Genomic DNA, 18,622 nt, shown 5'->3' on the forward strand with positions numbered 1-18,622 from the left:
AGCTAAATATACATACATTCTATGGTACTCAACTATTACTGAACTTATGAAATAAAAAATAAGTAAAAACATTCACATTGCTAGGGGATTTTACTAGAAGAAATTGGTTTCAAAACTTTCCACATGAGGATAAACAGAAAAAAAAGTGGCCTAATTATAATTTATGCAATATTCTTGTCTAGGCACCTCTTCCTCTTTTTTTTTTAAGATTTTATTTATTAGAGAGAGAGAGAGAGCACAAGCAGGGGGAATGGTAGGCAGAGGGAGAAACAGACTCCCCTCTGAGCAAGAAGCCTGATGTAGGGCTGGATCCCAGGACCCTGGGATCATGACCTGAGCCAAAGGCAGACGCTGAACCGACTGAGCCACCCAGGTGTCCCATCTCTTACTTTTGTTTTTAAAACAGAAAACTCAAGTACTTCGCCCTTCAAAAAGCTAAAAAAAAAAAAAAGGAGTTACCTGTACATGAGGTAAGTAAGATCTGTACGATATGTGCCATAGTAACCAGATGGAAAACGTGAAGGTCTCCAGTGCCAAGGCTGATCCCAGAAAAATCATGACACTGCAACGCAGGGAAAGCGAGCACCAAGCCCACCTAGATACCAAATGCCAAGGGTCAGACAGGTCACCTTTCCTTCCACAGCTGAAGACATTTCCAGTTTCTTAACATGATCCCCTTCTGAGCTCAGCCTCTCCCCTTCAGAAATCTTTGTTCTTAAAGGGCACATGCTAGAAATTCCACAGGGATTGGCTAAGTGAAATGACTTGTGGCCTAATAAGAGTCTGCATAAGTACTATCATTTCCTATGTCCAGTGATTCCCCAATACATCTTATTGTTAGTAATAATAAAGATAACACTTGAAATCTTCCTAGGGAGTGAGCAGTGGAAAAAAAAACCCATGGATTCTGGACACACAAAAATCTAGATATGAATCCCAGTTCCTTTTATGGGCTTTTTAGACAAGTTAACACCTTTGAGCCTCAGTTTTCTTGCTGGTAAACTAGACCTAATATATATATATATGTATATATATATATACATATATATATATGTGTGTGTGTTTTTCATACCTCAGAGTAGTAAGGATATAAGGGCTAACTGAGAATGGATGTGAAAGCAGTCAGGTGCACAATAAATGCTAGCTTGCCTGTGAGCCTCCTGCTGCCTATCCAGTGGGGCTAGTGGTGGTGGTCTTTACACGAGTCCCAGAATCAGTAACAATGGCTAACATTTACTAGGGACATGGTGCTCTAAGCTCTTTACACCGCTTGTTCCACTGAATTCTGACACAATCATATAGGATAGGGACTAACCAACTTAAAGGTTCAGAACCTGATGCCCAAAGAGGTTAAGGGGACAGCACGTGGGATTGCTATGTGTGATGGTGCCCTCACTGTCCCATGTAAGGGGACCCAGCTGATGTGGGGCTGAAGGTTAGCTACCCACTGCCTGGCCAGTGCTGTGTCCTGGCACTAGAATGCACCTGCTCAGAAGACCACTTTTCCTTAAATCACAGAAAAGGGCTGTCTGTTGCTAAGTAATGTGACCATAGGGTTTATCTGTCCCAAAGCACTGTATGGGTCAGCAGCAGCCCTTATATTACTAGTGTTATTTCTATTTCTTTATGGGTAAAAAATGTAAAGAGGCTAAATTACTGACCTCAGTCACAAAGTAAAATAAGAGAGGTCAAGCCTCTCAACTATATTCCTTAACATTTTCTTTTTTGAGGCTCCTGGGAAAAGAATTATACTCAAAAGTATTAAGAATAGATGACAACTCCTCCTGTTTGCCTTTACACTCACCAAGTCTAAGATAGTTATTAGATATAGATATAGTAAGATAAAGAGAATTTCAAACACAAATCACAAGATACTCACCAACAAATGAAACATGTCAATATCTAATATGCATGGAAGGTCTCCATGGTTGTCATCTGGCACCAATGCTAAATAGTTAAAGAAAAATGCATTAGCACATCTCATATGCCAACATAAATATTAAATTATTTTAAAAATGCATATACCCTAGTTTAAATGTATTTTTCTGCAAGATACATACTAATTTTTAAGCTAGAACCTGCACATAAACAGTATTACCAAAATATTTTTCCTAATGGAGAGAAGTTGCACCACTAAGAACAAAATCACAGAAGATGAGAAATTACCATATACGGTACAAGTGTTCATACTCACATGCAAAAAGTTTACAAAAGTGTCCTTGTACCACTGAAAGTGATGCCACTGTCCAATGTGCTGCAGCAAATCTTGTTAGTGACCTAAGACAGTCATCCTGAAATAAAGAGATTGATGCAATGAACAAAGAAGCCAGCTTATGTATAAGGTATATTTGATCCTTGAACAACATGGGGGTTGGGGGAGTCGAGGCCCTCCCTGCCCACAGTTGAAAATCTGCATATAACTTTTCACTCCTCCAAAACTTAATAGCCTATTGCTGACTAGAAGCCTTACTGATGACATAAACAGTTGATTAACACATTTTTGTATATATATTATACTCTGTATTCTTACAATAAAAGAAGCTAGAAAAAAGAAAATAGTAAGAAAATCATGGGGAAGAGAAAACACATTTATGGCACTGTACACACACACACACACACACACACACACACACACACACACACACCCCATGTATAAGTGAACCCGTTCAGTTCATGGGGAAGAGAAAACACATTTATGGCACTGTACACACACACACACACACACACACACACACACACACACACACACACCCCATGTATAAGTGAACCCGTTCAGTTCATGGGGAAGAGAAAACACATTTATGGCACTGTACACACACACACACACACACACACACACACACACACACACACACACACACACACACCCCCCCCATGTATAAGTGAACCCGTTCAGTTCAAACCCATGTTGTTCAAGGGTCAACTGTAGTTCTATCCTTTCAGGAATCCTAGTTCAAAGCACAGCTAGTCAAAGCAAAGCTGGATGCATATGATATCTTTCTTGGATCTTTCTAGGTGGTATGGAAGTGAATCTGTCATCTGTAATGACATTTCTCTAACATGGAATGAATGGAATGAAGACTATCTAATTGTATGCAGAATAAACCAAAGCTATCTCCTTGCAACCAAGCTGCTGGTTCGCTATGGAAAAAGATACATGCATCAAGACAAATTGTAAACAACCAAGACTCCCAAGAAGGTGATGCAGTATTTCTTTATATTTATTCTAAAGAGATGCTCTAAAATGTGGGAAATCCTCCAAATACTGGGGAAACTATGCGCAAGAAGATGGATGTAACAAATCAGGGTGTCTGCAGCCATCAAAATTATTATGGGGACCATGTAGCAACAATAAGAAAAATCTTGATGTAAAGTGAAGAATATAGCAGGAACAAAACTACATGTAAATATCAACTGTCATCAAGTTTTAACATGCTAATGAAAAAAAAATAGGTGGTGAACTGATGAGTTTTTTCTTTCTGCTTAATTCTCTGTTTTCCAAATCTTCTGTAACGTTGTTTGGTTCACTAGATATTGAGGACTACTAATATACGGTTTTGAAGATCTTAAAATGAAAACTCACCCCACTTCTCCTGCACTCAAGAAGCTCACAGTCCTGGCTGGAGGGCAGAGGGATGGGGGATTGGGGTGAGCAGAGAGGGAGGGGAAGAAAAGGGGGAGGAGACAACTGAAGGAGGCAGTATCACAGACAAGGGATAGCCCACTCATAGGGCATGGCTCAGAGGTTTCCCAGGGAAAGCAAAGCTTGAAAAGCCATCATAAAGAGGAGTCTGTTCGGGGCACTCTAACAGAGAGGAAGGCCTGGGAATTAGCATTTGGGGACTGGCAATGGTTCTGCCAGCTTGGACCATGGATGTGGGGATTGGCAGGAGGTGATGATGGAGAAACAAGTTAAGAAGTTTAAGAGATAGGGGCGCCTGGCTGGCTCAGTCGGTACAGTATGCAACTCTTGATCCTGGAGTTTTCAGTTTGAGCCCCACGTTGGGTACAGAGATTACTTAAACAAATAAACTTAAAAAAAAAAAAAGGTTTAAGAGATATAGTCACTGTTACTTTTTGGAGGAACCCTTTGATATTGTATTAGGAAAAAGATTCAGGGTAGAGACTGCTATAATAATCTAGGCAAGAAATGATATGAATCAAACAAGTAGGAGTACGAATGAAAGGGACGGGACAAATATACAGGAGAGGAGTTCAACAAAGTCTGCTGACCAACTGGATGGATACACAGATTGTCTTTTTAATAATCAACAAATTACCAACTCTTATTTACTGTAGCAAAAAAAATCACAGCCAACTCTGATATATTTTAATATTATATCATATATCTTATAGTTAAGAACTACCATTCTGCTGATTTATTATAAAGACACAATTCAGGACAGTTTTAATACCAGGTCTTACTTCCAGATATTCCAAGTCCAAAGTGGTTTAGGTTATTTCTATTTTTAAAAAGTTCCAAAGAGGATTTTAATGCACAACCCCTAGTTGAGTACCTCTGATACACAAACTATATTCTTTTTTTTTTTTTTTAAAGATTTTTTATTTATTTATTTGGCAGAGAGAGACAGCGAGAGAGGGAACACAAGCAGGGGGAGCGGGAGAGGGAGAAGCAGGCTTCCTGCGGAGCAGGGAGCTCGACGTGGGGCTCGATCCCAGGACCCTGGGACCATGACCTGAGCCAGAAGCAGACGCTTAAAGACTGAGCCACCCAGGCGCCCCCACAAACTATATTCTTTAAACCATAAAAAAGGGTCCTGAGACTCTAGTGTTTGCAGTGAAAACAAAAGTCAACAAATTAACTAGTTGTTGAGTGATCATACTGAACTGTATCCTCTATATTGGTTGTTTCTTGGTTAGGCTCTTACATCTGTGTTGTCAATCTTGGCACCTAAGAAATTTTTTTTTTTTTTTTAAGATTTTATTAGAGAGCACAGGCAGGAGGAGCGGCAGGCAGAGGGAGAAGCAGGCTCCCTTCTGAGCGGGGAGCCCGATGCTGGACTCTATCCCAGGACCCTGAGATCATGACCTGAGCCAAAGGCAGCTGCTTAACCAACTGAGCCACCCAGGCATCCCCACCTAAGAAGTTTTTTAAAAAATATTAACGCCTGGGGCCTATCTCCAGAAGACTCTAATTTAATTGACCCATGTAGAGCCCAGGCATTTTTTAAACTCCCCATGTGATTCTACATGAGTAAAATTACATGATTTTGCTCTTAAGTGCACTTTTATGATTTTCAACTTGAAGAGCAGGCAGTGTATCACACTGACACTAACTACACAGTAAAAATTAGCAAGCTTTGTATATTCCTTCTTCATTCTTCTCAGTAGTAAATGTACTGTTTTGACATTAATCTGTACTTATTTACATATTGCTCATAAAAGGTAGTCAAATGTGTTGTTTTATATTTCTAATTATAGCATTAAAAATTCAAGAACAAGAACTGTTTTTAGTTTTTTTCCACTTTTCATGTGTTTAATCAGGATCTCTGGATGAGAACTCAAACCTATTTAAAACAAAATCATGAAAAATTAAACAAACATTACTTCTTCACTATCATTACAGAAAATGGGTTTTACTATGAAAGGAATGATGAACCTATGCTTACATAACCATTTCAGGTTTTTAAGATTAAAAAAGAACCACTGGATTTCTATTCCACCATTCCGTGAACCGAGTAAACGGACAACTTACCAGTCTGCAAGGCAAAGGACCAAATAATGGTTTATCTTCATCACTTAAAATTCTTTCTGCAGATTAAAAATGGTTAAGATGATAAATACACTGGATATTATGTACATCTGAAAGCCCAATACTGTCAGGTTTTGAAATCTTTAAGTCATTTCACAAGAATTAACTCTGAATGAAAAGTAAAATTGAAAACACATCCTCTCAACTGACAAGAAGCTATAAGCACCACCAAAATGAGTTCTCTGTTGCTGTGCTTAATTTATAAACTGTCAATCTAATATTTTGTCAGTATATACTTTCTGCTTCAAGGTCTTTATTTCTCCAGATTATTGCCACTTTAAACATCTCATTTAAGTACAGGCTTCCACACATAATTCATGTTAGCACATGCTTGTGACTTAGAGAGAGACACAACTGTAAATCTCTTACCTATGCTTTGGATGGTGTATGCACAACTACCCCAACACATTATAGGCACACGGGGATCCTCCTCATTGGGATGAACCTTTAGTCCCACCTTATAAGTAGCAGTTCCAAATGTTGTTAGCATTTCTTTTATGCTCTCAGAATAAGGGTTCCTGAAGTGAACATGTATAGAATTAGCTCAAAACAATATGCTCGTGTTAATCAAATGGTTCAGTTTCTTAACAGCCATTTGCTATGTTGGAACTGAACCACTGAAACTATTTAAAAATAGAGTGTACAAAGCGGGAATTAAAGACATGCAAACTGTCTCTGCCTGAGAAGAGTTATACTTTATTTTGGTGGGCAGGGGTGAGGCCCAAGGCTGAAAACAAGCTATCTGGTGGAAGCCTACATAACAAAGGACCCCTGACCTCTTTCTCCATCTTAAGAACATTGGCAATGTATACCCACTGCCATAGATTTTAGTTTCTCCAGGGAAGAATCCTCTGGGGGAAGAAGCCATTTTACACACTGGCATTTGGGGATCCCAAGTAAAGACCGGTGGGGGCCTCATCATTTCCCCATGAAGTTCACAGGTCAGCAAGCTCCAGCTTGCTCACCAGGTATCCAAGGAGCTTCTGAGTGACTTATTCTTGAATAGCCACCCGAGGAACGGTAAACATTTAAGGAAAGAATCAAACATCAAAGAGATAAACCCAAACAAACTGGCAGAAACAAAGAATACAGGGAAAAGAGAGACAGTACAGAAACCAGCAAACTTGTGAGAAATTTAGAGGATTAGTCCAAGAGGGCCAACAGTGAGCTAACAGTAGGACTATCTCAAAGAACAGAAAAACCAAAAGAAGATTGTCTAAGAAACAGAAAACAATTTTCACAACTGAAGGACATGAATCTTCATAGAGTCTACCGAAAATGTAGCAAAATGGATGAGGAAAAGATCCATATACCAAGGAACATTATAGAGAAATTTTTAGAACACTGGGAATTAAAGGGAAGATCCCAACAGTTTCCAGAAGTAATAGCTACAAAGGAATAGGAATCAGAATAGAGTTAATTTCTCAACAGATGTTACTTTCAAAATCTAGATGAAAAACTTCTTCTAACCTACAATTCTATACCCAAGCCATCAACCAAACCAATGAATAAATATTTTCAGACATGAAAATTTAACACCCAGGCACCCTTTCTTAGGAATCTGCTGAAGGGTGCACCTGTGCAAAACAAGGGAGTAAATCAAGAAAGAGCACAAAATGCGATGCATGGAAATATGAGGGGTATAGCCAGGGGAAGTCTCGGGGTGACAACTGTGCCTTGTCCTGATCAGTACAGGAGGACACAGGTTGCTGGGGGGGGGGGTTCCAGAACAGATCATCTGATGTATCTGAGCACTTTAAGAAAAGCTACTGCTAGACATCTGACAGATCTATTACCCCATGGGTGTCTGTGGGGGGAAGTAATACACACATAGAAAACCAAGTACATGAAAGATATAAGGTGATTATTAACCACCAAAAAGACAAAATTATATAAGGAAATAAAATCATAACATATAACTTCTATCAGTAGAGACAATCATAATGTAAAAATTGTCAACCAATTTAACTAAAAACTGAAATTACTTGGACACTGGTGAGGAGCAGTGGATAGGGCAGAGGTTAAGGGTTGAATTTTAAATTGCCAGTCAACAGAAAGAGAATGGTTTAAAAATGATAAATCAAGAGACAGTCAACTAAGCATTTTAATTGGATATATGGAAATGGCAGAAGAAATAAAACAGTATCATAGGACTCCTCCATGGGGAGGGAGATAGGGCATGTGGGAGGCAAAGGACCGAGATTTTTCTTGAGTTACTTAGTACATGCCAAGCATGGCATCCGAATGGCTTTACATACGTCATGTCACTTTATCTTCACAACACTGACAATGTAAATATCAGTACTCTCACTTTACAGATGAGGAAACTGAGGTACAGAGAGGTCAAGTAATTGGAAAAAAGTAGCACAGCTAGTAAGTAGTGGTGCTGGGGACTGAATCAAGCAGTTGCAGTTTGGCTCTATAATCTATACTATACTTTATAATTAATTTACTTAAAACAGGGCTGAAAATATTCTGGTTTTGATCCTGAATTACGAAGACACTGGTGGAGCCATCGCCAGAAATATGAAAGTCGGAAGGAAAGCACAGGACTTGGTGGGGAAGCTGAACAGTTTAGAATTAGATGTACTGATTAGCTGTTGCCGGGGAGAGCCAGGTGAGGGTAGAGCAGGGAGTCAGCAATGCAGACTAGGAGAGGTTGATGAGAGTAAAGCATGTCACATGGTTCTTTGTTTTTTATCAATACACCCACAATAAATATCATCATGTAATCCTTAAACCTCAGATTTCAAGATCAATGTCTTATAATATTTTGCTCCCTAGTTTGATAAATCACATTCTAACCACCTCATTTTTCATTTCAAGTGGAACAAGTTTGAAAGAAATCAAATAATATACTCACTTAGGATGAAAATCAGGCCTAAACCCTTCAGGGAGCTGCAATTCATGCAAATTTTCTGAATTCTTTGAAGAAGCAGTATCTAAAGAAATAAGCATTTTATATTATTATTCATCAGTCTACAGTAGTTCTGTAAATTTCAGTCATAAATTTCATTCTAAATACAGGTAGGTCAAAGAAATTAAAAAATTACAGGAAAGATTCCCATTTATAACTGTCCTAACGTACATTCGAAGCATGAGAAATACTACTGCTGATTGACCAAGGCACCTTTTGCAGTCAACTACGCTTTTCCTAATAGTATAGCCACTAGAACACAGCTAGGGAAGGTAAGGAGAGTATGCTATTTTGTTTTAATAAAAACCAATGACATAAATTCTGCTCAGACTGCTTTCCTGCGAGGTTGTTAAGGGCAGTACATATTTATGAAACTTGAGGAGTCTATGGTAATGCCAACAATAAAGTGAGTCAGCCCACCACAAACTAAAGCTGGCTCTGCAACACTCAGTTACATTCCCCCACCTCCAGAAGCTCTTCAATAAAATGGGGGAATAAGTGAGAAGTATTTATTATAAACTTCACATAAGCTTGTATGTTTTTCAAGGAATAAGGAATGCTGTAGTAAAGTCAAAATTAGTTCATTAAGACAAAGAAAATTAGAGTAAGTCAAATTTTAAAAATGAGAGGTTTCACTTTTAAAATCGTCTTAAACAACTTCTTCTGGAGCTACATTTTCCAACGATCTCAGACTTTAGGGGAAAAATGAACTTATGAGAACTTACTAGGAGTACTTTCTTCTTTCCTAAGAACCTGTAATGCTTTTATTTGCTGAGAGATTGTTCTAATCCACTGAGTCAGTTTTGGTTGGTCTGAAATATTAAACCTGCTAGAGAAGATGATAGAGACTGTTTAGTATTCTGTTGCTGCTGCTTAGTTTAAGATACAAAAAGACTCTAAATGCTCATGGGAATAGTAATTTAAACATACTTCAAATATTAAAAAAAAAAAGCTAGGGGAAAATCTGGTACCTTATAAAAATAATAGATATTTGCCAGTGGAAATGAAAAGATATTTGTTACTATGAGGCTAATATTATTTATTAAAAATTTCACTTTTTTCCCAGTACTGGAGTTTTAATAATATTAAAATTCTAAGAAATATTAATATTTCTTAAACAATCACAGCACCACCACTAAGATTTATTATTATGTGACACTCAGTAAAAGCATTTTACAGTACTAGACTTAATCCTCAAAATACTCTTATGTAATAGGTTACATTATTTTCCCCATTTTACAGATGAGGAGACTGAGGTTTAGAGCTATGTAACTTGACTAAGACTACATAAAAGGACAGATCTGGCATTCAAACCCAGTTATATCAGACTCCAAAAAAACCTGTGTTCTTCATGACTATGATGTAATTGACCTTCATGGGAAAAAAAAACAAAAACAAAAGTGATGTGTGAAACACAACAAAGGTAATTTTTTTTTCTTCTTATATGCAGTGAGTCCTTAATCTAACAATGATTAATTTATCAGTTCAAATGCAGATGTAAGTCACCATGATTAAAAAGCATGAGCTTACACTCAAATCTACTAGTGTTTTAAGAAGATTTTGTGGTAGGATAAACTGAGACACCATAGTTTGAATTCCTAAAACTGAAGAGAAAAGAACTTTGCTTTGAGTTGAATCCAAATAGCACAAAAATTAATAGATGATTTATATTCACAAAACTTAAATTAGTATTTGTGCATGTAAGGTAGATAGCATAATTCTAAACTGAGATATAAAAACCAGCTTTGAATAGCAACAGTATCAAATTCATATTTGAAACGAGAATGTCCAATACTTCTATTAACTAGAAGCATCCTAGAAATTTGAAATAACCTAAAAATAACAAAAATCTTCCATTTTAAAAACATAACAGATTTTCATTTTTTTGGCCCAACCCCTGAGGGTATTACCAGCCAGTAAATTGTAAAAAATTCTATTTGTTAGAATATTCAATAAATTCAGTTTAAGTAGCTCCTCCACCCCCTATCAATTTACTGAACATACCTTGTAAAGTATGAGGAAGATATTTAAAGTAGAGTCCTAGGACTAAAGGAGATCGTTTTCATAAACACACAGGAATTTTACACCTTCTATAATGTATACAGATGACCAAGAAACTATTAAATTTTGTCTTGTTCCTTTCTAAGAACCAAAGTTGCATTTCACAGGTCTACCAGAAGAAATGATTACATGAAAAAAAGTAACTGGAAAACATTATGTGATTATCTAGAGTGATTTCTTCCCTCTCTGGTTTATCATCTCATTATCTTCAAAGGAAAACTACTGCTTAAATACAAAGGTTTTATGGGCCCAAACTTACCTGTTAAAAATATTTCGTGGAGGCAGCAGCAGAGGAATTACAGTATTACTCAAGCACTCACAGAGGGGACAAAGGAATTCTCCATTTTCCACATCGTAGCTGGTATGTAAGCGCAATCTCTGTTGCCTTCGCTGTTCTTTAGCTTGAACGGAATCAAAATACCTTTACAATTAGAGAACATGAGGTATCAAAAACAACGGTAATTTTTCTCAATGAGAGCCACAAGCTTCAATGTTTTAACTAATTTGTTTCCACAATACAAGAATTAAAATCTTCACATTTCTTGGTCCCAGTGCTGTCTTGTCACTTTCCCAGGGTCGGTGGCTATTTGCTAGCAGAAGTGCATGATCACTGAATAAGCACAGTGCTAAGATAATAGCATTGATTTGTTGGTTTTGCAGGAGAATAGAAAGCACAAAAGTAGAACAAATTTGAGGTTATCCCATCTTAGATCGGGGAGCCAGGACAATCTCAGGAAGTAACAAGGCAAGTACTAATACCTTTAGAGTCAAGAGTGAACACCCTGGGAAGACATCACTCATCTAGGGTTTATGCCACCGTAAAAATCTTTTTCTTTGTTCAATTTGTTAGCTAATACAGATCCCCACATTAAAAGATATATATGATATACTATGAAGTTTCTAAATTACTCCTTTAACATGTATGACAAATCAGCTCAATTTTAATTGTTATTAGCAAGTGATATGCAGGTTTTTCTTCAGCATCTCTAGTTCTTTCTCTCTTTTTCTAGAATGAAATATCCTTTATTTAGAAAGTTAATTTTGAACCTTCGGATAAGCTTCTCTTGACTAATATTAAGAATATAAATTACCTTTGCCAACAATGGGCATGCATAATGTGCCCACAGCTACCAGTGTGTGTTCCGCAAGACAGATCAGGGTGCATGAATAATGGATCATATTTTTCTGCATTACAAAACAAACAAACAAAAAACAAAACAAAACAAAAAACCAAGCAATTAATCTTCCTATAATAAATGTACAACTTTAAATTGTGAAATCCTTGATAAGGGGTTGTAAACTTGAAATGAAAGGCTAGTTTATTCCTTCAAGATATCAGTAATTTATGCAAGACCCTGGATTATTCAGAAAGCAGGACTCTCTAATTTTTATTATCCTGAGCAAATGAAACATCCCTGAATTGTTAACTGAAACTGGAATTCTGTATTATGTATATCTACTCTTTTGAACATTCCATGCTTTCAGGGCACTGAGAGACTCCCATTCCTTCCAAAAGCCCCAAACTTGTTAAGAGGGATATCCTTCACGGGGCTGCCTTTAATACTTTAGGGAGCTGGGTCATAATATCTGCAACAAAAAAGGTGTTTTGGCAATAATGGGGTGCCCCCTAAAGAAGATTCTGCCTAAAGACACTCATGCAAAGAGCAGTCACAATCACTGTACCAGAGCCAAAGTGGGAGCAAAATGTCCAGGACAGCAGCCCAGATGGGAAAAAATAATTAATTTGGACAGTCTTCTGTCCTGGTGCTAATTTTTTATATTCAAAAGAGATGAAAACATGAAGACAAATTAAGATGGGTGCTTGGCTTTTCAGAATTTTTTGAATTCTCTACATAAATTAGTATGATCTTAGAAATTCGTAACATTTTATAAAGAATTACTCGTTTCAATTTGCTTTATATACTACAACAGTTGCAAGTGTCATAGCATAAAGAAAATCTTTCCAGACATAAGCTGTGAAAGCATTTGGAAAACCTTCTTATGGCCAAAATAACTAAATAAAATTGATAACTTTAATCTTTGGCCTGGAATGAAATCTATAAAATGCTGAGTTCAAATGATCATTTTTTAAGATGAAGCAGACCAATCTTTCTCAACTAGGTGCTTGACAGCCACACTGTGGAGACTTTCCTTATGGAGAAAAGGCTATCCTACCAGTGGGTTTTCAATTCTACGATGTAAAAGGTACTTGCTAAATAAGTGCTTTGGAAATTAAGACACAGTTCCCACTCTCAAGAAGTTTAATGGAATTGTTGAGGCATATGCACATATAAACAAGTCTTAAGAGTAGAGATATTAAAGTGTCTGTGGTGGAAACTATAATGTGCAGCTTAGATGCCCCTGGAGGAATAATGATTCACTCCCTCTCCTTAGCAGCTGGAAGAGGGCACTTCACCGATATTCTTCAAGTGGCAACTGCTTCGCTCAAAGTCACACATCTTTGCAGGGGTGGCCCACAACCAGTCACTGATCAGTGTTGGGGTTTAAAGACCCAATTCCCCTTGCTCTAACGCAGGACACCTCCGAAGGGCCATCTAGCTCCAGAGTTCCAATGGGGTGCAATGAAGCCTTTGGGGGATTGCATTAAAGCTCAACTTCTCCCTTTGCCCAAACCTGCTCCCTTCCTCTCCATTCCACACATGTTGATTCCAAGGCTCTCCCAAATAAATGTCCTGCATGGTAATCTCTATTTTAAGAGTCTGCTTTCCGGGAAACCATATCAGTAATATTGTCACTACCTTGTATCAGAATCTGGCTCAAGGACTACTTTTCACATAGGTAACTCACACAACTGTTCCCAAGAGATCCCACTTTGGATCTATCCAGGAGACAAAATTATTATTATTTCAGTGTGCCAACTAATTATTAGGACTTTACAAGTGTATCGAAGAAGGGGAAAGATTGTTAGGTATCAAGTATGTTAATGCTGTATCACAAAGAAAAGCTTTCTTTTGAATCCCTGTTATTTACCAGTTATTGAATTCAATTCATAACTGATACTTAACTTTCTGGAGTGTTTCCACATCTGTCAACTGGAAAATTCTGTCTAAGATAGCTGCCTAAGATACCACCAACCCTCTGGAGTTATTATTAGCTTAATAAAACTTCGTGCCACACTGAGTGACAGTCATTAAGAGGGAGGAGAGGATCTAGCTATGACTTACCTGGATCCTGAATGAATTTACTCCTGTTTTTTGATAATACAGTTGATCTTTGAACAAATGCTGCCAGAACCATTGCCTTGCTCTCCACCTTCACCTCTTGCTCCTCTTGACACAATATACAGGTAACAAACTGTCTCTGTTCAGGGACCTGAGTTTGTGCTGGGCCCAATGCTGTAAGTGCCATATCTGAAACCACAGGGCTGCAATAAAAGGGTGCAAGTTTTATTAATGAGCCTAAGAAGCTTCCATTTAATCATAAAACAGCAGACTTTAGGTATGTACATATTCAACACATGTGGTTTTGATGATCTGAACTGGCATTCATATATATCAAACCATCTCCTGTAATCCTCACAGCAATCCAATATGCAACACAGAAGCCAAACACTCAGGTAACTGAGCCTAGTGCACTCATTCTTTTTTAAGATTTATTTATTTATTTATTTGAAAAAGAGAGAGCAAGTGAGTGAGCGGGAGAGAATCTCAAGCAGACTCCCCACTGAGCACGGAGCCTGACACAAGGCTGGATCTCACGACCCTGAGATCATGATCTGAGCCAAAATCAAGAGTTAGATGCTTGGGCGCCTGGGTGGCTCAGTTGGTTAAGCGACTGCCTTCGGCTCAGGTCATGATCCTGGAGTCCCGGGATCGAGTCCCACATCAGGTTCCCTGCTCAGCAGGGAGTCTGCTTCTCCCTCTGACCCTCTTCCCTCTTGTGCTCTCTACCTCTCATTCTCTCTCTTTCTCAAATAAATAAATAAAATCTTTAAAAAAAAAAAGTTAGATGCTCAATGAACTGAGCCACCCAGGTGCCCCTGTGCACTCATTCTTTTATGAACGTCAAGGGTGTTCTGTGTGAGTGTACACATACTATCTCATTTTGAGTGTACACATGGTATCTCATTTACAGTCAGATATACTCATAAACATATACTAATAAACTCAAATTCTAAGAGTAATTCCTCTAATTGGAGATTGTAAAATTTACCTACCAACCCTTCTAAATCACTTTAAGATTAAAAGTGTACTTAATAAGGGAAAAAAGCAACATCTTTCCAGTTGAGAACCAATGGTCAAGAGATTAAAAAAATGTTGATTATTTTTTTTACCTATTATCAAGAGCAGCAGAGGTGGAGGCATCCAGTTCTAATGTCTGCTGAAAGAGTTCTTTGTTCTCATCAATAAAGTGCCGCTGCATCTCAGACATCTGGGCCATGATCTTTTCTCTGCGCAGTCTGGCAATCTCAGCTTTTCTCTTCCTCTCAGCTTTGTCTTTGTCTCTTGAACTCTAAAAGTATGCTTCATTTAATTAGACCATTAGATGCCAAATGCACATTTCTTCCCCCAAAGCAGAACTACCTTTAATGTAAATACTAATTAAAAACTATTTTATAATCTCACTTATCTAAACAAAAGGTTTTTTAAACCTGTTTTTTAAAAAAAAAAAAAGAACAGGCAGAGCAAAAAAAAATTTGCTACAACAAACAAAGATAAATAGTGGCACGTTTTCTGGAATTCATTTTTGTGAATAATATCGACTACTGACTTATTACAGATAAATTCAAATGTTTGTAGTGAACTTGCTACAATCCTTCAGTAGGACCACACTTTGCTTCTTATACCTCTTCCATTATGGTTCCTTCAGTCTCTGCCACGGGACTGGCGGATGAACTCTCTCTTATCTTCTTAATAGTGTTAAAAGTCTATGACAGAAAGTATCAGTTATTTGGAAGCTATGAAATATTATCAAAATTTAAAGATAACAAACATTGAGTGTTTCTCACAAAAAGCAGAGTGATGCTGGAAACTGTACCTTTAATATCCACCTAATCATATCTTTGTGGACATCCAGGTAGGGAGCGTTCTGTAGTGTTTCCAGCATAGCCAGTATGCTAGGGGAGTTGTTTGGTGCTTCACCAGGTTCTAAGGCAGAAAAAAATAAAAGGCACAATAACAACAGCTAACATTTCATAGTGCTTATTACTATGCACAAGAAGATAAGGTTGCTTATAACATCATCTGCCCATGATTTAATTATAGTTCTACTTATTAGAGGTTTTTCAATACTTCTTGAGAATGTGATGTATCTGTACTTTATAAACAAGTTAACAACTAGAATGCTTTAATCATTCAAAACGAACATCTTACACCAAATGATTAATTTAACATAGCCTTTAGCTATTAAATAAAAACCCAGCTAAAACGTCTACCTGAGATTTTACAAAGTCTAAGAAATGAACTGGATTTACAGGGGGCGTGTGTGTAAAAATATATCAACTTATTTTCCTTTTAACAAAACCTAGATTCCATTTTGGGGTGCATGGGTGGCTCAGTCAGTTGAGAGTCTGCCTTCAGCTCAAGTCATGATCCTGGGGTCCTGGGATCAAGCCCTCCGTTGGGCTCCCTGCTTGGCTGGGAGCCTGCTTCTCCTTCTCCTCACCCCTTGTGCTCTCTCTCGCTCTCTGTCACTATCTCTGTCTCTCTTAAATAAATAAAATCTTTATAAAAATTTAAAAAAATGCATTTCTTCCTCTGTAAGTTATTTCTTTGAGGAAAATACATACAAGTCAAGTCCAGAGTCTCGAGAGTACACTTAATCTAATGTTAGCTAATTTAGTTTTATAGTCGGAAATGTCCAGTTATTGGTTTTCTTGGTTTAAGTGCTGTCATTTGGGCAAAATATTCCTAAGAGGGGAAGAGACTGAACTATGTGATCGTTAATATTCTTTTAGATCTCAAGTTCTGTGGCTATAGTTTAGGGATCTGACTCTAAACAGTGTGTTTTAGTTATATAAAATGTTTAAAGAGAAATATGAGGAATGTCTAGAGAAAATGATGATTGTTGAAAGAAAGAGAGAGAGACAGAGAATCTGGGATTGTGTAGTGATGAGTGGATGAAATCAGGGAGTTTTTGGGTTGGTTATCCTGAAGTAAAAGCGCTGGAGATGAAGGTGGCAAGAAGAGACAACACTAACCCACAGGAAGAACTACTGCCAGAGAAAAGAATAGGGAAAGGCTGGCACCTAAGAACACGGTTTTCAGTGGGGAAAGGCAGTTCCCTTCTTCCTCCCACTTTCCTGGGTGAGGATAAAAAGGGGAAGAATAGAGATCTAGCAGCAAACAAGATCATATTATCCATTATACTACCTATAATGGGTCATACTACACACTATACCGACTGCTATAACTCCTAGTACACCACCATTAACTCATTTAAATATCTCAGCAAATGGTTGATTGCAGGTCTGGGGCAGGGAAAGTGTAAGATGAGCCTGCGGTGTCTTTTGTGCCAGAAAGCAAGGTGGTGCTCAAATACTAATGGGCTTGGGTCAAAAGGGCAGTGAAGCAAATTGAACAGACTCCCACCGACCAAAATTGGCAGTTTGAGCGTCAAAAAGAATCTTTTTTTTTTTTTTTAAGGAATCTTGATCATATGTGACTATAAAACACAGAATAAAAACCCAAGAGTAATATTAAAAACAAAGCACAACAATCCTAAGCAAACAAAAAAGATTCACAGTTGTCACCACTGAAGGCAATCAGACCAACTGCTTGTTGTGAAAATCAGTAGAGGAAAAGCTTTTCTTTATAGGTGAAATACGGCTAAAACAAATGGTTTAAAAAAGTATGCAAATATTAAAGCAAATACAGCAAAATACTAACTACTGAATCTAGGTGGTAGGTGTATGGATGTTTACTGTATCAACTCTTGCCTGTATGTTTAAAATTTTTAATAAAAAGCTAGAAAAAAAGTCTCCTGGTCCTCTAAAAAGTCACATTACTTTATATGAAAAATGATAATTTAATCCTCTATAGCTAATTTTCTTAACCGACTGAGCCACCCACGTACCCCTATAGCTAATTCTCTTATTTTCAATATGTTTTTATAAGATAACAGCAATAATTTAAAAGTGAAATTCTGATAGCATACTTTGTGTTTTTAGAGCATATCCGAGAATTTAAATGTATGTGCTATATTGATTTCAAGCTAAGGGCACCTCATTAATGTTCTCAGTTTATGAATTTTAAGTATGTGTAGTCCCTAAGTATTTTTATGAAAATACATCAGGATCTCATATAGTACCTTTAAGACATAAATACATATAACTTCAGAAATCTGGATTTACTAAAATTTATTTAGAATCTCTATGAGCAAATAAGAGGTTATATATTTAAAATCACTAGTATCTTGCATTAATTTAGTAAAAAGTGTATACATACTTGATATCTTCTGAGTGAAGGTAAATGTTACTACATGCTCTTCCGTGACACTGTCTAAATGCTGTTTTTCTTCTTGTAGTGCCATTCCAATTAAATGTAACACCTTGAATAGATGTTTTATAACTTTTAGTAAATCAAAAATCAAGTACATATTTTTATAAGCAAAAACAAAAAAATTCACCATTGAAAAAAGATAAAGCAAACTACTAAAAAGTGCAATAAAAAACAATTCGAAGTACTAATTTTTATTAAATTCAAACTCTAAATTTCATTTTCTAATAAAAAATACTCAGTAAGGAAACAAAAATTTCCATGCCAGCTACAAAGAAAATTCAACTGCATATTCTTAGGGTAAGTTCATATACATCCCTACACTATAGTCTTTAAAAAAAATCTTCTAAGAACCAGCGGCCAAATAATTAGAGCTGAAAGCATCTATCATGTAATGATCTAGTCTATAATACT

General features: G+C 37.2%; 1 protein-coding gene across 6 annotated transcripts in view; it reads right to left on the reverse strand.

Annotated features, from left to right (window-relative positions):
- Positions 1-18,622, reverse strand: part of UBR2 (ubiquitin protein ligase E3 component n-recognin 2) — a 117,904-nt gene that overhangs the window by 14,300 nt on the left and 84,982 nt on the right. For 5 of the 6 annotated variants that reach the window (XR_015768354.1, XM_028097731.2, XM_028097728.2 and 2 more), the window contains 14 exons: positions 18,158-18,260; positions 15,750-15,859; positions 15,559-15,639; positions 15,046-15,224; positions 13,937-14,136; positions 11,843-11,936; positions 11,011-11,172; positions 9,416-9,519; positions 8,637-8,715; positions 6,143-6,291; positions 5,717-5,772; positions 2,195-2,291; positions 1,880-1,947; positions 460-595 (listed from right to left, as the gene is read on the reverse strand). Coding sequence is in view for 5 of the 6 variants with exons in the window: in XM_028097731.2 (XP_027953532.1) it covers positions 460-595; positions 1,880-1,947; positions 2,195-2,291; positions 5,717-5,772; positions 6,143-6,291; positions 8,637-8,715; positions 9,416-9,519; positions 11,011-11,172; positions 11,843-11,936; positions 13,937-14,136; positions 15,046-15,224; positions 15,559-15,639; positions 15,750-15,859; positions 18,158-18,260 (1,618 nt within the window). In the remaining variant the exon portion in view is untranslated. The remainder of the gene's footprint in view (positions 1-459; positions 596-1,879; positions 1,948-2,194; positions 2,292-5,716; positions 5,773-6,142; positions 6,292-8,636; positions 8,716-9,415; positions 9,520-11,010; positions 11,173-11,842; positions 11,937-13,936; positions 14,137-15,045; positions 15,225-15,558; positions 15,640-15,749; positions 15,860-18,157; positions 18,261-18,622) is intronic. The other variant, XM_028097730.2, reaches the window with a different exon arrangement.

The sequence above is a fragment of the Eumetopias jubatus genome, unplaced genomic scaffold (genome assembly GCF_037043125.1).
Source record: "Eumetopias jubatus isolate StellerSeaLion01/CBP00866 unplaced genomic scaffold, mEumJub1_p1.0 scaffold_6, whole genome shotgun sequence".
Classification (NCBI taxonomy): Eukaryota; Metazoa; Chordata; class Mammalia; order Carnivora; family Otariidae; genus Eumetopias; species Eumetopias jubatus.